The 18,094-nt window shown below is 38.1% G+C and overlaps 1 protein-coding gene across 4 annotated transcripts in view; it reads left to right on the top strand.

The window, feature by feature from the left end:
- CPED1 (cadherin like and PC-esterase domain containing 1) overlaps window positions 1-18,094 on the top strand; it is a 145,677-nt gene that overhangs the window by 47,737 nt on the left and 79,846 nt on the right. For all 4 annotated transcript variants that reach the window (XM_030257047.4, XM_030257054.4, XM_030257061.4 and 1 more), the window contains exons 6-9: window positions 158-308; window positions 1,772-1,937; window positions 14,916-15,058; window positions 16,428-16,500. In XM_030257047.4, the coding sequence (XP_030112907.4) occupies window positions 158-308; window positions 1,772-1,937; window positions 14,916-15,058; window positions 16,428-16,500 (533 nt within the window). The remainder of the gene's footprint in view (window positions 1-157; window positions 309-1,771; window positions 1,938-14,915; window positions 15,059-16,427; window positions 16,501-18,094) is intronic.

Genomic DNA, 18,094 nt, shown 5'->3' with positions numbered 1-18,094 from the left:
CTCAGAATTTGTTATTTTACATTTTCATCTGATGTTAGTAGCTCCTCTCTATTGTGTTTTATACATTTAATCCTTAGCAGCAGGAGTCCACCCCTCCTTTCAGGAGTTCACCCCTGCTCTGCTGACTTCCTTTCTCATCCCCTTGGTACTGTTTCAGACCTGCAGCTCCCACTTGTGACCCCAGACTGTTCTGGCCAGCCGGGACTGTCAAAGGCCAGCACCGCAGGAAATGTGTCCCAGGGCAGCGCAATCACTGAGCAGGCCTCCCATCTGCAGCACTGGTGGAAGCAGAGCATGAGCACAAAGCTGTAAGTTCATGATGACCCACCCTCAGAAACTGCCAGGGCTTCAGCATACAGTTATTTGGGAGTCAAGGATGCAGCAAAAGAGGAGACTGCAGCAGATGGAGCCCTTGGATGTATTGCATCTCATACTTGCAGAATGTTTGTTTCTGTATTAGGCAAGTTTGCACGTTTGGGGTATAAACACTTAAGTCTTTGAGGCATCGAAACACCTTGACAAATAAATACAGACCCATGAGACCCTGAACCTTTAGGTCTCATGGTGGCTGAGCTGTTTCCTGCTCCTATCCCTGCTTTGCCCCTACCACAGACACACATCTGTAGTCCTTAGCACAGAGATCCCCCCTTAAGGTGAAGAACCAAGAAGTACTTGATAATTTGTCTGTTATCAAGTGCTGTTTCCCACATCACACTATTTCACAAATGTTATGTTCTGAGGACCTGCTATTCTGCAGAAGGGAGAAAAATTTCTCTTTAAGATAGATGTTATTAGACTTACTTAACAGAGCAAAATTGAGGTCTGGAAAGGCCACACATTGCCAAAAATTACACAGAAATGGAAGAAGAACCCTTTGTCTTTTGCCAGTAATCAGTCTTAGAGACCCATAATCTCTATAGTCATCTTCCCATTGAATTTTCTATGAGATAAATTGATACTCAGAAATTTTAACAGATTAATAATGCCATTGTGAATAGGCACAAGTATAGCTCAGATTTCCCCAAGTAATGAGTTTTTAAATAATGGGCTTTTTCTTGGGTTTGCTTTTTTTCTGTTCTTTTTCTATGGCTGACTCTCTTTGTGTGTACTATGGAAGCTGTAGGCCAGTTTAGAGAGCTGCATCACTTCTTAAAACAAAGTTGCTTGCAAAATTCTTAGGTTTAACTGATTTGTTATAGGTTATTTCTAGGTATCCTAGTCTTTCATAATATTTGGAATGATTGTATATGGTTTTTATTAGGGGAAGTATGCAGCACCACGTGTTTCTGTCCCTTTATTACAGAAGTAAGTGCTAACAATAGTGCGGTCTTTCCATAGGGTTGGGTGGGGATGTTCTTCTGATTTCACTACAAATCAGCATTAGGGTACCTTGACTATGCATTTCTGTTATTTAACATGCTTGAATTTCTTTAATGTTTAATTTAATTTTGATTTAATCATTCACTCTGAATAGCACGGATTTGTAACAATTATTCCCCATATGCAGTTACCCATATGTACTCTTTAAATATCACTCCCTCCAAATATAGTTGCTTCCAGTATTTGGAAGTTAAGAGTTAGAAATGCTGAAATCAGTAAAATTACTTGATGTAAAGCTTTGTTCAAGCTAACTTGATTTAACCTACTGTGTTGCTTGTTGGGGGAAAAAGGGCTAATTTCCTATTTCCACTAATTTCACTATTTCACTACTTTCTTATAGCTCATTTACAAAAGAACTCTATTAATACTACATATTTTTATTACTTTCCAGGAATCAAGTATCAACATCAGACCACAAGAATGTCCTTAAAGCTCAAGACTTTTCTGTAATCATCAAAGCATATGTGCTTGTGACATCCTTAACTCCCCTGCGGGCATTCATTCATTCAACCACCACTGTCTGGCATCCACCCAAAAAGAAGCATTTTACCATAAAGGTAAAACATTTAATTTCCTCAGTTTTCCATCTTTCAGGCAAAGTACATAGACAGAAAACTAGAGAAAATATTTCTTCTCTTTTACTCCTTCTTTATTAGCAGCCCACAGCCTACAAGGAATATTGTTCTAATGTACAGTTTTCATTTCTCAGAACAAGAGGGGTTTGCTTCATGAAGCAAGAAAGCTTTGCCCTGTGCACTGGGGGCCTGGGATTTGCAGGTGTCGAAGCCCATTTTTATTGGTCACATTTAACAGCAGTTGCAGGGTCAGAGTTTTCTCTAAAGCACAACAGTGTGGGTGCTGGCATGAAGCAGCAACTTTTGCTGGGATATTGACAGTGTTGTGAAAAGTAAAAGTAAATATTTAAAACAGTTTGTTTAGATTTCTTTTTTAGGTGCAGTAAAACAGACTAGAGGAGGGTCAGGACACTTCTAAATCAGGGGAAGTATACAAGTATACCATCTATATAGGGTGATTTGATTCCCCCATGGTCTAAATTTTATGAAGAAGGATGTTTCATATTTGTCTTAGAATAATTCAGGACATCTCCAAGTGCATGGAGATACCCCTCTCACTCCACATCTTGCTTGCTCAGCAAATATGCCTTCCCATTCCTTTCTTCTTCTAGTAGGGGACTGTGTTCTTTGTGAAGAAGCTACAGTTGTGCTGCTGCTTCTTCCCTTTTGAAAAATTAAGGTCACAATGTGGCAATGATTTTCTTGAGGTCACAAGGATGGGTTTGCTTTGCCCATAGAGCCTTCTTGGGGTAGGAGCAGGTCACGGCTTTGGATCAGTCTGATATCACTGTGGTATCACTGTCAGGACTGTTGATGGTATCAGCCATTTGGTATGTTCTACAATTTTAGCTCTTGCCAAGTGGAGTGCCTAGTTTAAGCTCATTATCTAATTCTAGTCATTGGAGAAACAGACACTTGGAGAGAACAAATCATCCCACTTAATTTAGACACCAGTTTTGGAATGAGTTTCCTGGTGAAAGTGTTTGCTTCCTTCTATGGGCTATGACATTCTTAGAAAACATGCCAAATTCTGGATTGCCAAAATTTTCTCTTCCACCCCCACTTAAGCTATGGAAGTCCATGGAGATATATTACTTTGCCATGTATTTTTCTCCATTTACATTTATGAAGAGTAATGGTCACTCACTTTCAAACCCTGGTATTCAGTTTTGGTTTATTTTTATTAAAATAGCACAATATACAGCAGCATCACTGTTGCAGCCGAAGTAGGGACTACTTTAAAGGCTAGTAGTCATTAGTAATTGTTATATGACTCTGGAAAACAATTCCCACTGAGGGAAGTCTGCTGAACAGGGTTCCAGCCACCATTTGCAGAGCATTTTGGCTGCTGAATAAGCAATGAAAATGATGGATGGAAGTAACAGTGCACCTACAGTGGTTCCAATCTGTTTACTGCTGTTGTAGCATTACGCCTTCCCATAACTTCAGACATACTCATCAGAATTGTGAAAAATACACAAAAGATAGGCACCATTTTGTGAAAGAAAGCACATTTGTAGTGATGTAGATATTGAAATTTAAATTAACAAAATGATGGAAAATGGTGTGTGTAAGGCTGCCTCTCAGCACAGGGTGCCCTGTAAAGCACATGGAAGGGGCCAGGGAGCTTCCAGAAGGGAGACACTAGGAATTTATAGAGTGGCTAGAAAGCAGTGCTGCAAAAATCATATAGAGGGTCTGTGCCTGATGCAAAGCGAACAGGCAAGTCACCCAGCAGAAAATACTTGGGAAGAGGCAAATTCAGCCATTAATATAATTTGTTAAGAGATTTTTCTCAAAAACTTCATTGAGCCCTTCATCACTTGCCAATGCGACATACAATGCTAGGAGAGCCATCTCTCCCAAAGTGGCCAGTGGAGCAGTGCATGCTTGTACCAGCCAAGGACCCTGGTCCTGAAAGCTCCTATGCTTCAAGTTTCTGCCAGCTCTGTTGTATAGGATGGAAATTGCCATGTTTTGAAGCTTCAGCCTGTCAATAGTTTATACAGACAGAATCTCCAAGACCTGTTTTTTTCCACTAATTGACAGAATACCCACTGGGTACTCAACATGCCTAGAGGGGAGACTTTGGTCTGGAAAAATTTGCCAGTGTTTTTTCCACAATGGACTGAGTTTTGTTTTGGTTTATTTTTTATTTTATGCAGAGATGAGAATAACTTTGATTATCTGCTTTCAGTAATGTACCATAATTTAGAGACCTCTTCAGTGTGTATAGACCTCTGGTCAGGAATTTTTTTCTTGTACCAGTATAATTACATTTTTAATGAGAAATTAATCCACATTTGTGCTTAGCTTAGTTTTGCTATCACGAACTCAGTATGTTAAGTATGTTTAAAATTTGATCTCCCATGTACAACAATGCCTTATGGTTGCTAGGAGTTACTAGAATGTGGGATATATCAAAGAGAGATTTAAAAATAACCCTGGAGATGGGGTAGCTATATGATATCAATAGTTGAAAGAAACTGTGTAAAGAAAAAACAGGAGTTTCATAAAAGAATACTGCATTTCCCACTGCCTTTTTGTTTGTAAACTATTGTACATTATTTTTGTGATGCATATTTGCTTTTTATAGTCATAGTAGCAAGACTTCAGAATAATTTCTTGAATAAGCATTGGTCAAAAGGCAGTTCAGGAAGAGTTCAAATGTGTTTTGCTCACCAGCTGCCAGGTTTTCTCTGGATTATACATATTTTAGTATTTAATTTCAGAAAGCAAAAGAAGATAAGTCCTGAGCTGGCATGAGGATTTTGTGTGCAGTCAAGGGGTAACGAAAGTGAGACTCCAAATTTGGGTCCAGCATGGGAAGATGCAAGAGATGTGGGGAGAGACTGGCTTTCTGCCACACAGATGTTTAGATATGAGGCTTGTGTAATAGCACAGTTTCTTTGAGGAGAGTTGGAAACTGCTTATTTAGACTATATGTGTGGTGAAAAATTATTAATAAAATAGAAGCTTTGTGTTTTGTGTATTGTGTCAATTAAAGAAAGGATCTCTGTCAATGTATGCAAAAATTCCTTTTGTGCTAATTGACCTTATCTCAGTGCATTGAAAAGAATGCTGACCCCTAATAATTAGTTCTTTTATAGAAGACAGTGTGCAAACCAGTAATTTATGACTAATTATTTCAAGGCGTAACACACTGTGAAGTTCTTCCTTTTCCATGCTATTAACCTTTCCCCACCTGATCCCAGTGCTTTATGAAGGGATGCACTTTTGTAGACAGTAGTACCACATCCTGCATCATCAGGGGAGGTTCCTCTGTGCTTTCAGCAACTTCCTGCGGCCCCTGCTATGGCTCATCATCCTTTTGCTCATCCAAAATAGACAGGTGCCTCCTGGACTTGAGTTCCTTGACTGAGGTTATTGCATAACCCTTGATGTGCTCACATGAAACTCTGTTCTTAAGTAATTGTCCAGTTGTGAAGTGCAGTAAGTATAATTTATTAAAGAAGTTTGCTGTTAAGCTTGCTGTGGTGTAAAATCACTATAACTGAAACTCTCTTTGTGTCATTTGGAAACTTCAGTAAAGAATTTTTTTTTTTTTTTTTTTTTTACTTAACATACATGTAAATAAAACTGCATCCTCACTTTTACAGGAAGTCCATCTCAATATGACGTGGCAATCTGGCTTTGAGCCGAGCATGGTGGAAATTAAGTTACAGTATTGCCCTCAAGTGCCCAGTTTTGGTACTACTTGAAGTATCACCCACATGTATTTAAAGTGAGATGGAATGCAAACATACATACAGATAAAAAGAAAAATGCTTGCAAACAGCAGAAAGGCTTGGAATTTTTTTTCCTTTATTTTACGTTTGTTTGGGTTTTTTGTTTTGGTTTTTTTTTTTGTTGGTTTCTTTTTTTTTTTTTAATTTAATATCACTGCCTTGTAACTTACAGGAGCAAACACAAAAGAAAAATTACCATCCATTCTTAACCAATTAGATTGCATGTTTACTTGGGACTAAAATTAAATTCACTCATTAGGTTCTGTTAGAATGCCGTAATGGTCTTCTTTCTGGGAGACTGGACACAATATAATGCCATCTCTGTTTTCTTTCCTCATGGTATCTATAATTTCTCTTTTCACTGATATAAGAACAGAAGTCAGTCTGGACTGGGAAGATCAAAGACATGCTTAGTCTGACACTCCATTTGTGCCAGCCAAGAGAGCATCATGAAACTCTGTAGCAGGAAAACATAAAGTGGTAGTGGTCCCTAGGCAGACTATATCTATTTCTGGTAACCTGTGGGGTTAGAAACACAAAACTGGAAGTGGAATATATGTCTTGATGTTTAATAAGCTCCAGTGGGCTTTTATGTATGCAGTTCTCTACTAGATTTTTTAAATTCATGAATGCTTTTGGTCTTAGCAATGTTTTTGGGCAATGATACTGTACAGTTATTTACATATTGCTTGGGAAAGAGTATTTGTTTGTTTTAAAACATAAGCAAAGTCAAATATGACTTGATTTCATATCCTTAATTATTGTCTCAAAAGAAAAATAAATCCTTCCTTGTCTACTTCATCTGTGTCAACCTGTCATGCAGTGCACAAATAAAATTGTTTCTGAAGTTCTTTTCTTCTTTTCTCATTCTGAACATCCCTATTTAGCTAAGAGCTTGAGACTGATTGTCCTCTACAACATGTGGATATGTCATAAGTTTTTCCACTATTATCCTGGCCCTTAGCTCTCTGGTGTTTTTCTAGTTCACATATCCTCTTGCTTTGGCTGTTCAGGCAGCTCTGTAAGCATGCCCTTCTGTGGCTCCAGTTATCCTAGACCTGCCTCTTACTACCCTGATTCTTCTCACTCTTCGTTTTTTGAATTCCAGCTTTCCTTAGCAAGATGATACACTTTTGGTCCTCACAGCAACCTGGGAAATACTGTTGGTAAATCACCTTTACTTTCCCACTAAGAAGTCAGAGCTGAATTGGGAAACGATTCTTAGTCCAGACTCAGTCAAAAAGCCTGATGAGTGGCTTTTTGCTTTTGGACTTAAGTCTTAGGAGAAAGGAGCTTTAGAGAAAATAAACCTTTCTCAGATGGCCTTTTCTTATCCATGTAATTAAGTTATGAAAGTGTTAAGGGGAAAGATATTGGAGGTTTTTTTTGTGATTTTTTTTTTCTGGACAATTTAATATAATCTTTTTAAAAATAAAATGTAATGAAAAACATATACAGAAATGGGAAATCCACTGTAAAAATATTTGGATACTAATGTGATTTCCCCTTTCATCAAGTGCTATGTTAAAGCTGCAGAGAAATGGTACTTCCTAACAATAAATCAGGAGTGGAATAAATAGACCTACCTGAAGCTAATGCATAAACTTATGATAATTTACTGTTTTCTCTGTGTTTTATTCTGAAACCATTGGTACCTGATTCATGGGTACATTTTTCTCCCATTACTTGGCCTTTGACTATTTTTATATGCTCTGGTCAGTAGAAAGGTCCACCTGTGCTAGCAGAAAATATATTAAATAGCTTCATTGCTAAGTATGCTCCTTCCTGGCCTTCTGTGTGGAATTAGTTTTTATTCTTGCAGACATCTTAGATATATAGATACTTCCATACATATAATCAAGGAGATCCTTGTTTGTGTGTAAACCAGTATTTTTATACCTATGAACAACAACTTACACCCAAAAGTATTTGGAACTGGTGAAGAAATTTCACCAAAGATAGATCCAGTAAGAAGAATGATTGTAAAAAAGCGAACTGAGAGAGTAGAGCCTATGTTGAAAGTTTTTAGAGATTTATTGAATTTATTCAAGCAATTTTCAAGAAGAGGCAATTACTGTAAGGCCTTGAGAGCCTGAAGATCCAGCTGGTCAGAAAGAGTGCAACAGCTCCAGTGCACAGCAGCAGAACAATCTGGATGTATGCCCTTTGCTACTTCAAATAGAGTAATTTCTGGAAACCAAAGGTCGTGCTTTCACCCCTCAGACATAAACCTTACTTTCAACTCTTATCCTGATAACTTTGTCTGCCATGTCATTTTAAAGGCTACTACTAGGAACAGTAAGGTCTTTTAAAATCTATTCATATGAATACATAGGATGTTCTCAATCCCAAAATGTAAACCTCAAAACTGCATTGAATTACTCAGTAGTGGTCTCTTTTCTTCTATCTCCTTGCCTCTGAGATAGGTTCAGAGCTCATCTATGCCTCCAAAGGGGAGTTACTGTTACAGGAAAAAATGTAGCAGTTCACATTGTTCAACCAAACCCAGAAGTGTCTAACTGATAATATACAATCAACTAGCAGCCAGTAATTATAGTATACCTTCTATCAATTTCGGTAACAGAAGAGATAAATCATGATACCAGGCACTTAAAACACTCCATTGAACATTGCAAATTTCTAAAGATCCTGTTGTAAATACGCTCTGAAACTGTGGTGGCATCTGCTCATTCACCCATGTTTTTCCAGCCTCTGTCCACAGGTAACACAGGTTAGACACAGTCCTGCTTTCCTGGGATGCAGCTTCCCTTCTTTCATGCACCTCTACTTGGAGAAGTGGAGGCCCCAGCTATGTGGGTGCCCATTTCACAGGTACCCACGCAGGACCTGTGCCCATCCTTACATCCCAGCATTCCCATAAGTCTAGGCAGATGCTGTGGTGCCAGCAGGCTGATTTGTGGCAGTGCCTGACCAGGTTTTGGTGACTGCTTTCTCCACCACTGCTTTCTCCACTCTTCTGCTTTCTCTCCCCTGCTCCTTTTCTGTTACTTCCCAAGCTGACTATTTCTTTGTTTCAAAAATCACTTTGTAATTTCCTGGTTACTATTTAACCTTGCTGATGGTCACATTCCTCTGTATCATGGTAAGTTTGGTCAAATATCACCCCAGACAGTTCTGCGTATTCCAGGCACACAGGTGGTGTCCGTGGGTAGGCTGTGTGAGCACTCCAGTGACAGATCTCCTGTCTGTCTTCAGTGTCTCACACAGACTCCCCAGGGGAACCAAGCAATTTTAGATTGCAATTAATGTCATTGTTTTGAGACATCTACTTTAGGATGGCATAAATTATGCTCTTCAAGCATCTGTATTCTGCAGTGAGGTGTAAAGGGAACCTAGACATTTAGCTTGTACATAGACATAAGGTGTGTAGTCTTGTAGTGTGGGTTTCCTCTACAATATTGGCACCTGAGTGAATTTCTTCATGTGAGCTATGTCTCTGAACACCTGTTACAATCAGCAGAAAGCTAATTAGTGCAGTCAACAAAGGATGGTATTCTAATTTTGCATTTATGGCCATTCCCAATGTTAGTTAAGGAAAATCTTTCTTGTTTGTTTCATCAGAAGGCAAGATTGTTTAGGATTGAGCTAGAAGGCAATCTCAGAAAGATCACTGCAGTTTGGTTTTATACTCTTAAGGCAATCCTTAGCTGACCATTCAGGTAACTGCCCCAGGCTGCCCCAGCAGCTCTCCTGAGAAATTAATTTGCAGAAAAATTACCTGAGGAAAATCTTGAGGGAATTACTACTAACATTCAGCCCAGTGAGTGCCACACTTTTCCACTCTTCAGGCTCCACGGCTTTTTGCATGAAGTCTGCAAATCAGAATTCCTTAGTCAATTCAATTGCATTTTTTCAATATGTCAGACCTTTACCTTATGATTCAGTGTATTTTTGAGGAGCCAGAGGGATCTGTGTCATTGAGATTATAAGGCTAATTTTAATGACTGCAGATTTTAAAAACTAGATGTCAAAACAGGCAAAATAAAATGCATCATAAAATTAATATTGAGTTGGCCTTTTTTTTCCCAGTGGCTTTTCCTAAAGCAAGAAGTTATTGGGCAGTGAAAGGTCAATGAGTTTAAATTAATCTGAAGAGTATTTCTAGTTCATTCTGCCTTTACAGAAAATGTGTACTTGATCCATGTAACTTGCATTTGCACACTTCTGTAAGGCATTACATAAATATTTGGAACATACCTCCAACTGTATGAGTCCAGCATTTGGATGAGCACCTTCAAGCTTCTGAGAAATCTTGCAGTTTTGTATATAATGGTATCATGGTATAAAATAAATGTGCATGTCTGCATTTAGTCTTACAACCTACTAAAATTTAAACCCTATTCCTTTGTTTAAAAATTGGCCAGCCAGAGGTCAGTTTCTCCCAGAAGAGGTTCCTGTAACTGCCAGAAGTATTTCCTACTCTGTCCTCTTTAAATTATTTGATGCTTCTGTTAATCACACCCTATCAATGTTGCATTTTGCTGGACAGGCAGTCTGTTTCCTCTGAGAAACAGAGAGAGAGAAACTGATGCTGAGAGGATCAGCATCAGTGCTGGTCACCTGAAGAAGCCTTCAGCTCTTTAGTATTTTGCAGTTGAACACAGATATTTATACACTTTTATTCATGCAGAAGAACCTGAGGTTCCTCCAGATTTTCACATATTATCACCTTTATTCCATACACTTTAAATTTTTCCTATCTGTTACTATAAATCCTGTGGAATCTGTTGGAGTAAAACCTAATCTGAACTTGTTTAAATAGGAATTTTTTTTTATGAATTGGAATTTAACCTGAAGTATTCATCTAATCTCTATTGGTCCTGAACCAGCTTGACTAAATATTTATTTTCAGCCATTGGCTTAGAATAAACATTGGTCTAAAACATGATATCCTCTAATGAGAACCTGTTGAGCAATGTTTCTTTTCTAGGCTGTCTAAGGAGAGCTATAAGTAAAATACAGTTTCTTGGAGATGCCATTTTTATTTTAATGCCTGTTCTGATGGCAATAGTTGACTAAAATAGCCAACAGCATGCTCTGAGTACCAGTAGGGCAAGCCAGCCTGTCTTCATCAATTGTTACTAGAAATGTATACATTATGTATCCTTTGTGTTCACTTGTTTTGTGTTTATTTGGAAGTTGATTGACAGTGAGAGAAGAGATGAGCTAATGGTGCTCTTGCTCTTCCTTCCAATAATCCCCATCTCTCCTTACAAAACTTCAACTCCTGATATGTTCCCTGTGCAGCACAATAGCACATCTTTACACTTAGTCCTTCAATACCCACTGGAGATTTAAGAAGTTAGAGAAAAGGTGTAAGCCAGAGCAGCAGGAATGTAAGTTGCACGCAGAATCTGGCAGAGATGTTGGGAATAATTGCAAAATTCAGCTGAAGAGCCACCTTGGTGAGATGTGCCTTCATTTTAAATTTTGTTTATTTCACATGAACAGTTTAATTAACTGTTTTTGTCCTGAACAAGGAACTGAAGTTGAACAATTTCACTTGGAGATTAATTTGAATCTGAACTGATCTGAAAAATGTGGAGCTTCTTGTTCTTAATCTTTCTACCACTCTATAGGAGAAACACAGCTTTGGTGGTCTTAGACTTTGGGAAACAAGGACTCCTTTGCCAGAGCTCACCCTAGGTCACGGGTGGCTCTGTGTGGTGGGAAAACCTCTCCTCCAACCCGTGCTTTCAAAAAAAGCTCAGAAGTCTTCGGTCTCAAGGGAGTTTATTGCAAGTTATCTAAAATATTTTCTTCTCGGTCTGCTGCAGTTTGCTCAGCAGCTCAGGCAGAGGCACACACACACCCTGACACCCACTCTGACTGCTGTCTTCTTCTTCTCTCCCCCCGCCCAGGACTGCTGCTATCATTTATATGGTACATTACGTGTTACATGTTTACAGTTTTTCCCCAATGCCTATTACCTATATTAAATGGTGCTTTTCTACTCTAAACCAATCTGTGAGTGCCAACATCACCAAGAACATGGAGGTAAGGAAGAAGAAAGAGGGAGGACAGGACACGCCCAAATCCCTCCATCTTAAAACCTCTGACCCCCATGTACAAAACTAAAACGCCCCTGTACAGAACTTAAAATCCCCCTGTACAGCAGTCAAAAATTCTTCCCTTTACTTTGTGACTACTTCTACTATAATATCTAAATTTTTGTGACTTCTTGTTCTTCCTGCAAGGTTGGTAAATCATTCCATGGTTCAAATCCAAAATCACAGCTGTTTCCAGCTGCCTGCCAGGGACTCAAATGCTTCTGGCCTGGACCCGGAACCTCCAAAAATGTCTGAGGGACATTTTGAGTTCCGACAGTCCTTCTCAGCCTGTTTTGGAGATGAAATAGATGTGAGGAGCTGCATATCTCTAAATAATGCATCTGGGGCTCCTTTACCCCATAGGTCATGGAACTGCAGTATACATGGAAAACCTTCTACAGTATAGAAATGCAGTATGATTTAATTCAAGATTTCAGCATCATGCAAATATACAAAGAACAGAATTGAAGATATACATGCAATCTTTGCTTCACCATTTCCTGCAGTCAGAAGTTTAATTTTATAACTTCAGACAAAAAATGTTGTCATTTTTTTCTCCTACTGGCATTTCAAATAGCTTTACTAAAAAGATGAAATAAAGTCACAGGCACTATATCTCTTCAGCACAGATCTGTGCATGGGTCACCATTCTTTAGTCAGTAAAACTTGTAAACACAACCACTTGAAATAAAAACAGAGGCGATAAGAGCAGGAAGGCAAACAGACCAAATTCCTACCCTTCAGTTATTTACTTGCACAACTGGATGGAGTTAGTGGAACTGAAGAGAGCAAAAAGCAAAGGAGGATCAATGTTAGCTGCATATTCAAGGATCTCGCATGGCTGGCTGTAAGCAATGTTACAGTATTTGTTAAAAAGGAAATTGAAAAGTGCTTATTACATTTAACTGCAATATGCTACCAGAAGAAACCGAAAGCCATTCGTCTGTGCCAGTGCAGAGCAGTGTGCCTGAAAGTACTTATGCTCACAAGGGGAGACTCCAAAACTGTCTAGAAAATTCTGTGGACTAGATGTAGACAAGTGTGCTGTAAGTTCTGGTGTCAGCACATCATAGCAAATCACCAGGAACTAGCATTGTATGCAGAGATCCTTACTGGTTCTATTCCTGTTCAACATCTTTGTTAAACGTCTGGATGATTGGGCACAGAGTATACTCACCAAGTTTGCCGATGACAGAAAACTGGGAGGAGTGGCTAATGCATCAAAGGATCATCCTGCCACCTGGAAGGACCTCAGCAGACTGGAGCTAAGGGCTGAAAAGGACCTCATGCAGTTCAACATGGGGAAGTGCAGTCCTGCACCTGGGAAGGAACAGCCTCAGGCAGCAGCACGTGCTAGAGGCCAGCAGCTGGAAAACAGCTTTGCAGAAAAGGGTCAAGGACACCTAGTTGACCATCAGCCAGCAGTCTGCCCTTGTGGCACACCTGGAGTATTGTGTCCAGTTGTGCACTCTCCAGTACAAGAGGGATGTGGAGGAAGTCTGCAGTGGGGGGGTGTGGCCAAAATGTAATTAAGAGTCTGCAGCATTCCTTATAAGAGGAAATGCTGAAAGAGTTGGGACTGTTTAGCCTGGAGAAGCTTCTCAGATGCCAGAGGGATGTCATCAAAGTGTATGAATCAAAGCTGAAGGGAGGCTGTAAAGAAAACAAAGTCCCTTTCAGTGGTGCCTAGTGACAGAACAGGAGGCCATAGGCACAAACTGAAACATGGCACATTCCTTCTGAGCATCAGGATATACTTTTACTTTGAGGGTGACCAAGCACTGGCACAGGTTGCCCAGAGATGTGGAAGTCTTTATCCTTGGAGGTATTAAAAAGCTTTCTGGAGGCAATTCTGTGTAACCGACTGTAGATAAACCTGCTTAAGCAGAGGGGCTGGACCAGGTGACCTCCAGAGCTCCCTGTGGTTCTATGATCATGCCTTGGAGCCAAAATATCACATTAAACTTTGTTGTGGACTTTTACCAAGGCCCAGGCTTGGGTAACCTGTGTGCTGTGGACACTTGTTCATGTCTGTAGCAGTCCAAGGCAGACGGAAAAGTGCCAAGCGTATGAGTCCTCAGGAGGTTTGTCAACAGAAGCCTGCATGCTTCCATCATGTTGCCCTACTGGGGCATGTATTAGTGGGTGGTAATAGAAAATATATACTGACATTTCTAAATAAATGTCATTGAGAATTCCCAGAAATAATCAGAAATTTTTCCTTTCTTAATGTTAATATAAAATGTGTTCTGCGTATACTTTATATGCCTTATTTCTGAAGACAGTATTTTTTTGCTATGTGAAAGTGTCTCTTTGGTAGTATAGTGCTACTTTATTATCAAACAGTTTTACATAGTTCAGATCTTAACTGGGTTCTGTGCTGTATGATAACTCTAATGGAAAAACAGTTCAAAGGCAGCACCTTTCTTAGCACCAAGGACTCTGATACTACAAAACTTGCCTACGTCCCACTCTTCACTGGGTCTCTATGCTGCTCCAGTTGTTTCCCCGAATCTCTGTCTGAAGTGATAATAAGAGTGAATTTGCATGAGTGATGAAAGCACCTGGGGACAGTACTGTGCAGACCAGTAAATATGCCATTGGGAGGATTCATGAGTCTGAAAGCCACAGAATATGCAGAGTTCGGTCAAAACACAGGCTCCGGTGGCTGATCATTTTTTCCAGCCTCTCTCTTCTATACTCTGTTTAAAGCTTGTTGACTGGGGGTAAGGATTTGTAGTTGAGGTTCAATGGGATAGTCCTTGGCATAGTATGTTAGGAAAACAGAAGGCTTTTACTTTGAGTGTGCTATTACCCCCTGATGAAGATACAAGTATTTTTTTGAGTATTTTGCCTAAAACTAATGACAGCAAAAGATTTAATCAAAGTAAGCTTAGATTCTGAGCAATATTTTTAAAACCATTAATACAGATTTTGTTGCTGATATACTTCTTTGTAAATAAAAAGTCATTCTCTATTAGTATGCTGTGTGGAGCTTTTCATTGCACTTGATTGTATAAATGAATAAGAATTGAAGATTATATTCCAAGGCATTTTTTATTACTATCAGTCTTTTAATTTATGATTTTAAGCACTGATTTACTGTAAATGCTCAAAAAGATATGTATTCTCTTTCACAGCTGCAAAAGTTTTTTGAGATATTCTTCAGGAATAGTTCTCCCCAACAAGCCTTCAACAACATGAAGGAGGCTATAAACAAACTTCTACTTATAACTGAGGTCTTCAGCAAATCATCTGCCTCAGGACCAAATTCTTTCAATCAGTAAGTGACTTGCAGTAGTCATTGTAATGCTAGTGTCAAGATAGCTCCTTAGAACAGAATAAAAATTGCAGAAGATACACAAATCTTAAAAAAAAAATCCCATCTATTTCATATTTATTAAGTAAGGACATACTGCATTTAAGGAGTACAACTCTTCAATACCCACGGTGTTTCTAGTTTGTCAGTAAAACAGTGATGAATACTTAGGACCAGATGCTGTCCTAATGAAGTGTTTCAGGCAGCACAAATGAACAGAATTCACTCACAGTTGGGCTAGTCCTAACATATATAAAGCTGTATTTCCTTTCTGTGAACATTCTGTCATATGTCAAATATTTAATGCTAGAGTAGCTCAGATTGTGTAGAGCTGGCTCTGGCAAGCAATCTGAACAAGAGACACTGTAAAACACTTTATAAAGTGTATGCTATGAAATATACATAGGCACCAACAGTCACATTTCTGTGTGTAATCACTACTATTAGTGTTATAATTCTTACACATAAATCAACCTCAATTATGTAATATTTTTACTAAATAAAATTATTATTTCTTCTGTGTATGTTATGTCCCATCTCTGACATTTTTATGATAAGTGCTAAATAAGTTGCTATTTATTAAATTTATGTGTTTAAGCTATTTTGAGAACCAGGTGTTTTAGTAGCAGTAATGTAAAGCTCATTATTTGACTTACACAAGTTGGCAATAAAGCTTACATTGTGAGTAGAGAGGGTAGTAAGGAGGGGAGGAGTGTAATGGGGATGAAGCTCTTTTGACAGTGGCCCAAAATCTCTTTTTTTACCAGTGAAATGGACTCTCTTGTTTGTGTAACACAAGACTTGCTTGTAATTCCTGGCCCATGCCTCTAAACATCCCCGTAGCTGCTGCAGAGCTCTTTGGCTCAAATGAGCCTGTAGTGTTTCACCATCTCTTCCCCTCTAATTGTCTTTAAAGCTTTTGCAGGACCTCATTCACTCTCCTCTAAAGGCATTTCTTCCTTCAGCATAATTCACCTCCCTCTCTGTCAATCATTAAAAGCACTTTTATATAGCACTATTTTCATCACCTCACAATCTGAGTCCTTCTATGCTTAATGCTGCTGGCTCTTCTTAGAAATTTATTTAGTCTGTATCACATGTTGGTTTTTGACCTATGTGTGTATATTTTCCTGTGTGTGTTCTCTGGACCTGTGTGTGTATTGAATTTTACTGTGTATAGGGACATGGTTCAGTTATGGACTTGGCAGTACCAGGTTTATGATTGGAAACAATGATCTTAAAGGTCTTTTGTAACCTAAATTATTCTATGATTCTGTATTTCATAACAGTACCTAATCTCACTGAAACTGATTCCTTCTATGTTGTATTTCAGATGCAGCCAATGTTTTCAAATGCTAACCTTTGACATTGGATTCAGCATGTCCATACATCCAGTAGTTCTTAAGGTGAGAAAATTGCACAAATTATTGCTTCACTCCAAAAAATTACACCAAGAAGAACACAGCAGAAAAACCTCTTCGATAGATACCCTCAAATGTCTAAGAAATGTACCAACACTTTAATATATTAATTTGGGCTGATTATGGAGAGTTCCCGTAGAAGAAATCAATTTATAAGAGTCTGATTTTCTGTGATGAAATTCACCAGACCATCAAAATATGCAAACATTTCAGTTTGCATTAAAAGATTAACTGTTACCCCAAATGAATATCAGTGAAACAAAATCCATAGGAAGCACTACATGAAAGTGGAGTTAGGTTTTAAATGTGACAGAACAAAGATGAATGGGGGAAGTTAAAAAACCACAATGGACTTTTAATACAAATTAAAGTTCTCCATAAATTGGATTGTACTTCTTAATTTCACTACATGCTTTGACCTCCACTGTGCTGCCTTCTTCCTGGATGATCCACAAGGCCCTTAAAACGAGGGAAATGAGACTTGTGCCTGTTTTTGTACCACTCCTGCCTCAGAACAGCCTGTCCTGAAACAATTATTGTACTGCTTTCCAGCTGTTCTCATTATGTCCTGTATATACATAAATATCCATATGCCTAGGTATGAAAAATGTTTATTTATATTTAAGATATACAAATATTAACAAAAATTAGTTAATATACAAATATTAACAAAAATTAGTTAATATATCCCCACTTAAAATCTCTTCAGGTGTCTGGTAATAACACTGCAGTCAATCTCTGCATTCTTCAGAAAAAAAGCCTTTAAACACATAAGAAAAAAATCCTTTAAACACATAGGAAAAATGCACATACAAAAGGAAGTTTGCAGAATTTAAAAAGTCCATGAAGACAATATTTTTAATTAGTTTGAGAAGACTTATTTAGCTAGTATAGCAAATGTGGCATAACAATTTAATAATTGTATACCAGGCTGTAAAAATTATCCCAGAAGAGTTTAAAAAAGAAACATAAAATATAATGCTTACCTTCCTCCATAGAAGTTTCAACTATTATCCGTTATTCATAAGTTTATAGTAAATCAATAGGATTTAGTATTTTCTTCTAAAAAAATCAAATGTCTCTAGAAAATAGCTGTTGATAATGAATGCAACATTGACTTTGAATATTATAACTTTTAATTTATAGTATGCACACAATATTGTGCATGCACAATATTGTGCATGAATACTATTCATATTGATGCTATATTTGTGTTCATTAATGTTTTAGTCGTATTTCATAACCATTAATTTGTTAATTGTGTTTATATATTGTAAAACTTATACTTTCATCTGTAGTAACAGATGTTCTGTAGTAATCCTTAGCACATGAGTTTTTAGTAAGTTATATTAACATATAATCTGATATTTTATATTTTAATCAAATTTCAAATCAAATATGGTAAAAAATCTTTTCACATGTATCTGCAATACTGCATTCTGTCACTGAAGGGCAGCAAACATTGAGGTATGGAGTTGTGACAGAACCTGTGGCAAAGCATTTGTTGTTTTATAATCCTGCCAGTTTGTGTTGTTATTACCTTTTTTTAAAGTTCCAGTTTCATATTTATTGCTATGAA

The sequence above is a fragment of the Taeniopygia guttata genome, chromosome 1A (genome assembly GCF_048771995.1).
Source record: "Taeniopygia guttata chromosome 1A, bTaeGut7.mat, whole genome shotgun sequence".
NCBI classification, from domain to species: domain Eukaryota; kingdom Metazoa; phylum Chordata; class Aves; order Passeriformes; family Estrildidae; genus Taeniopygia; species Taeniopygia guttata.
The sequence above is the reverse complement of the archived record's forward strand: the minus strand, read 5'-3'. Positions and strand labels throughout refer to the sequence as shown.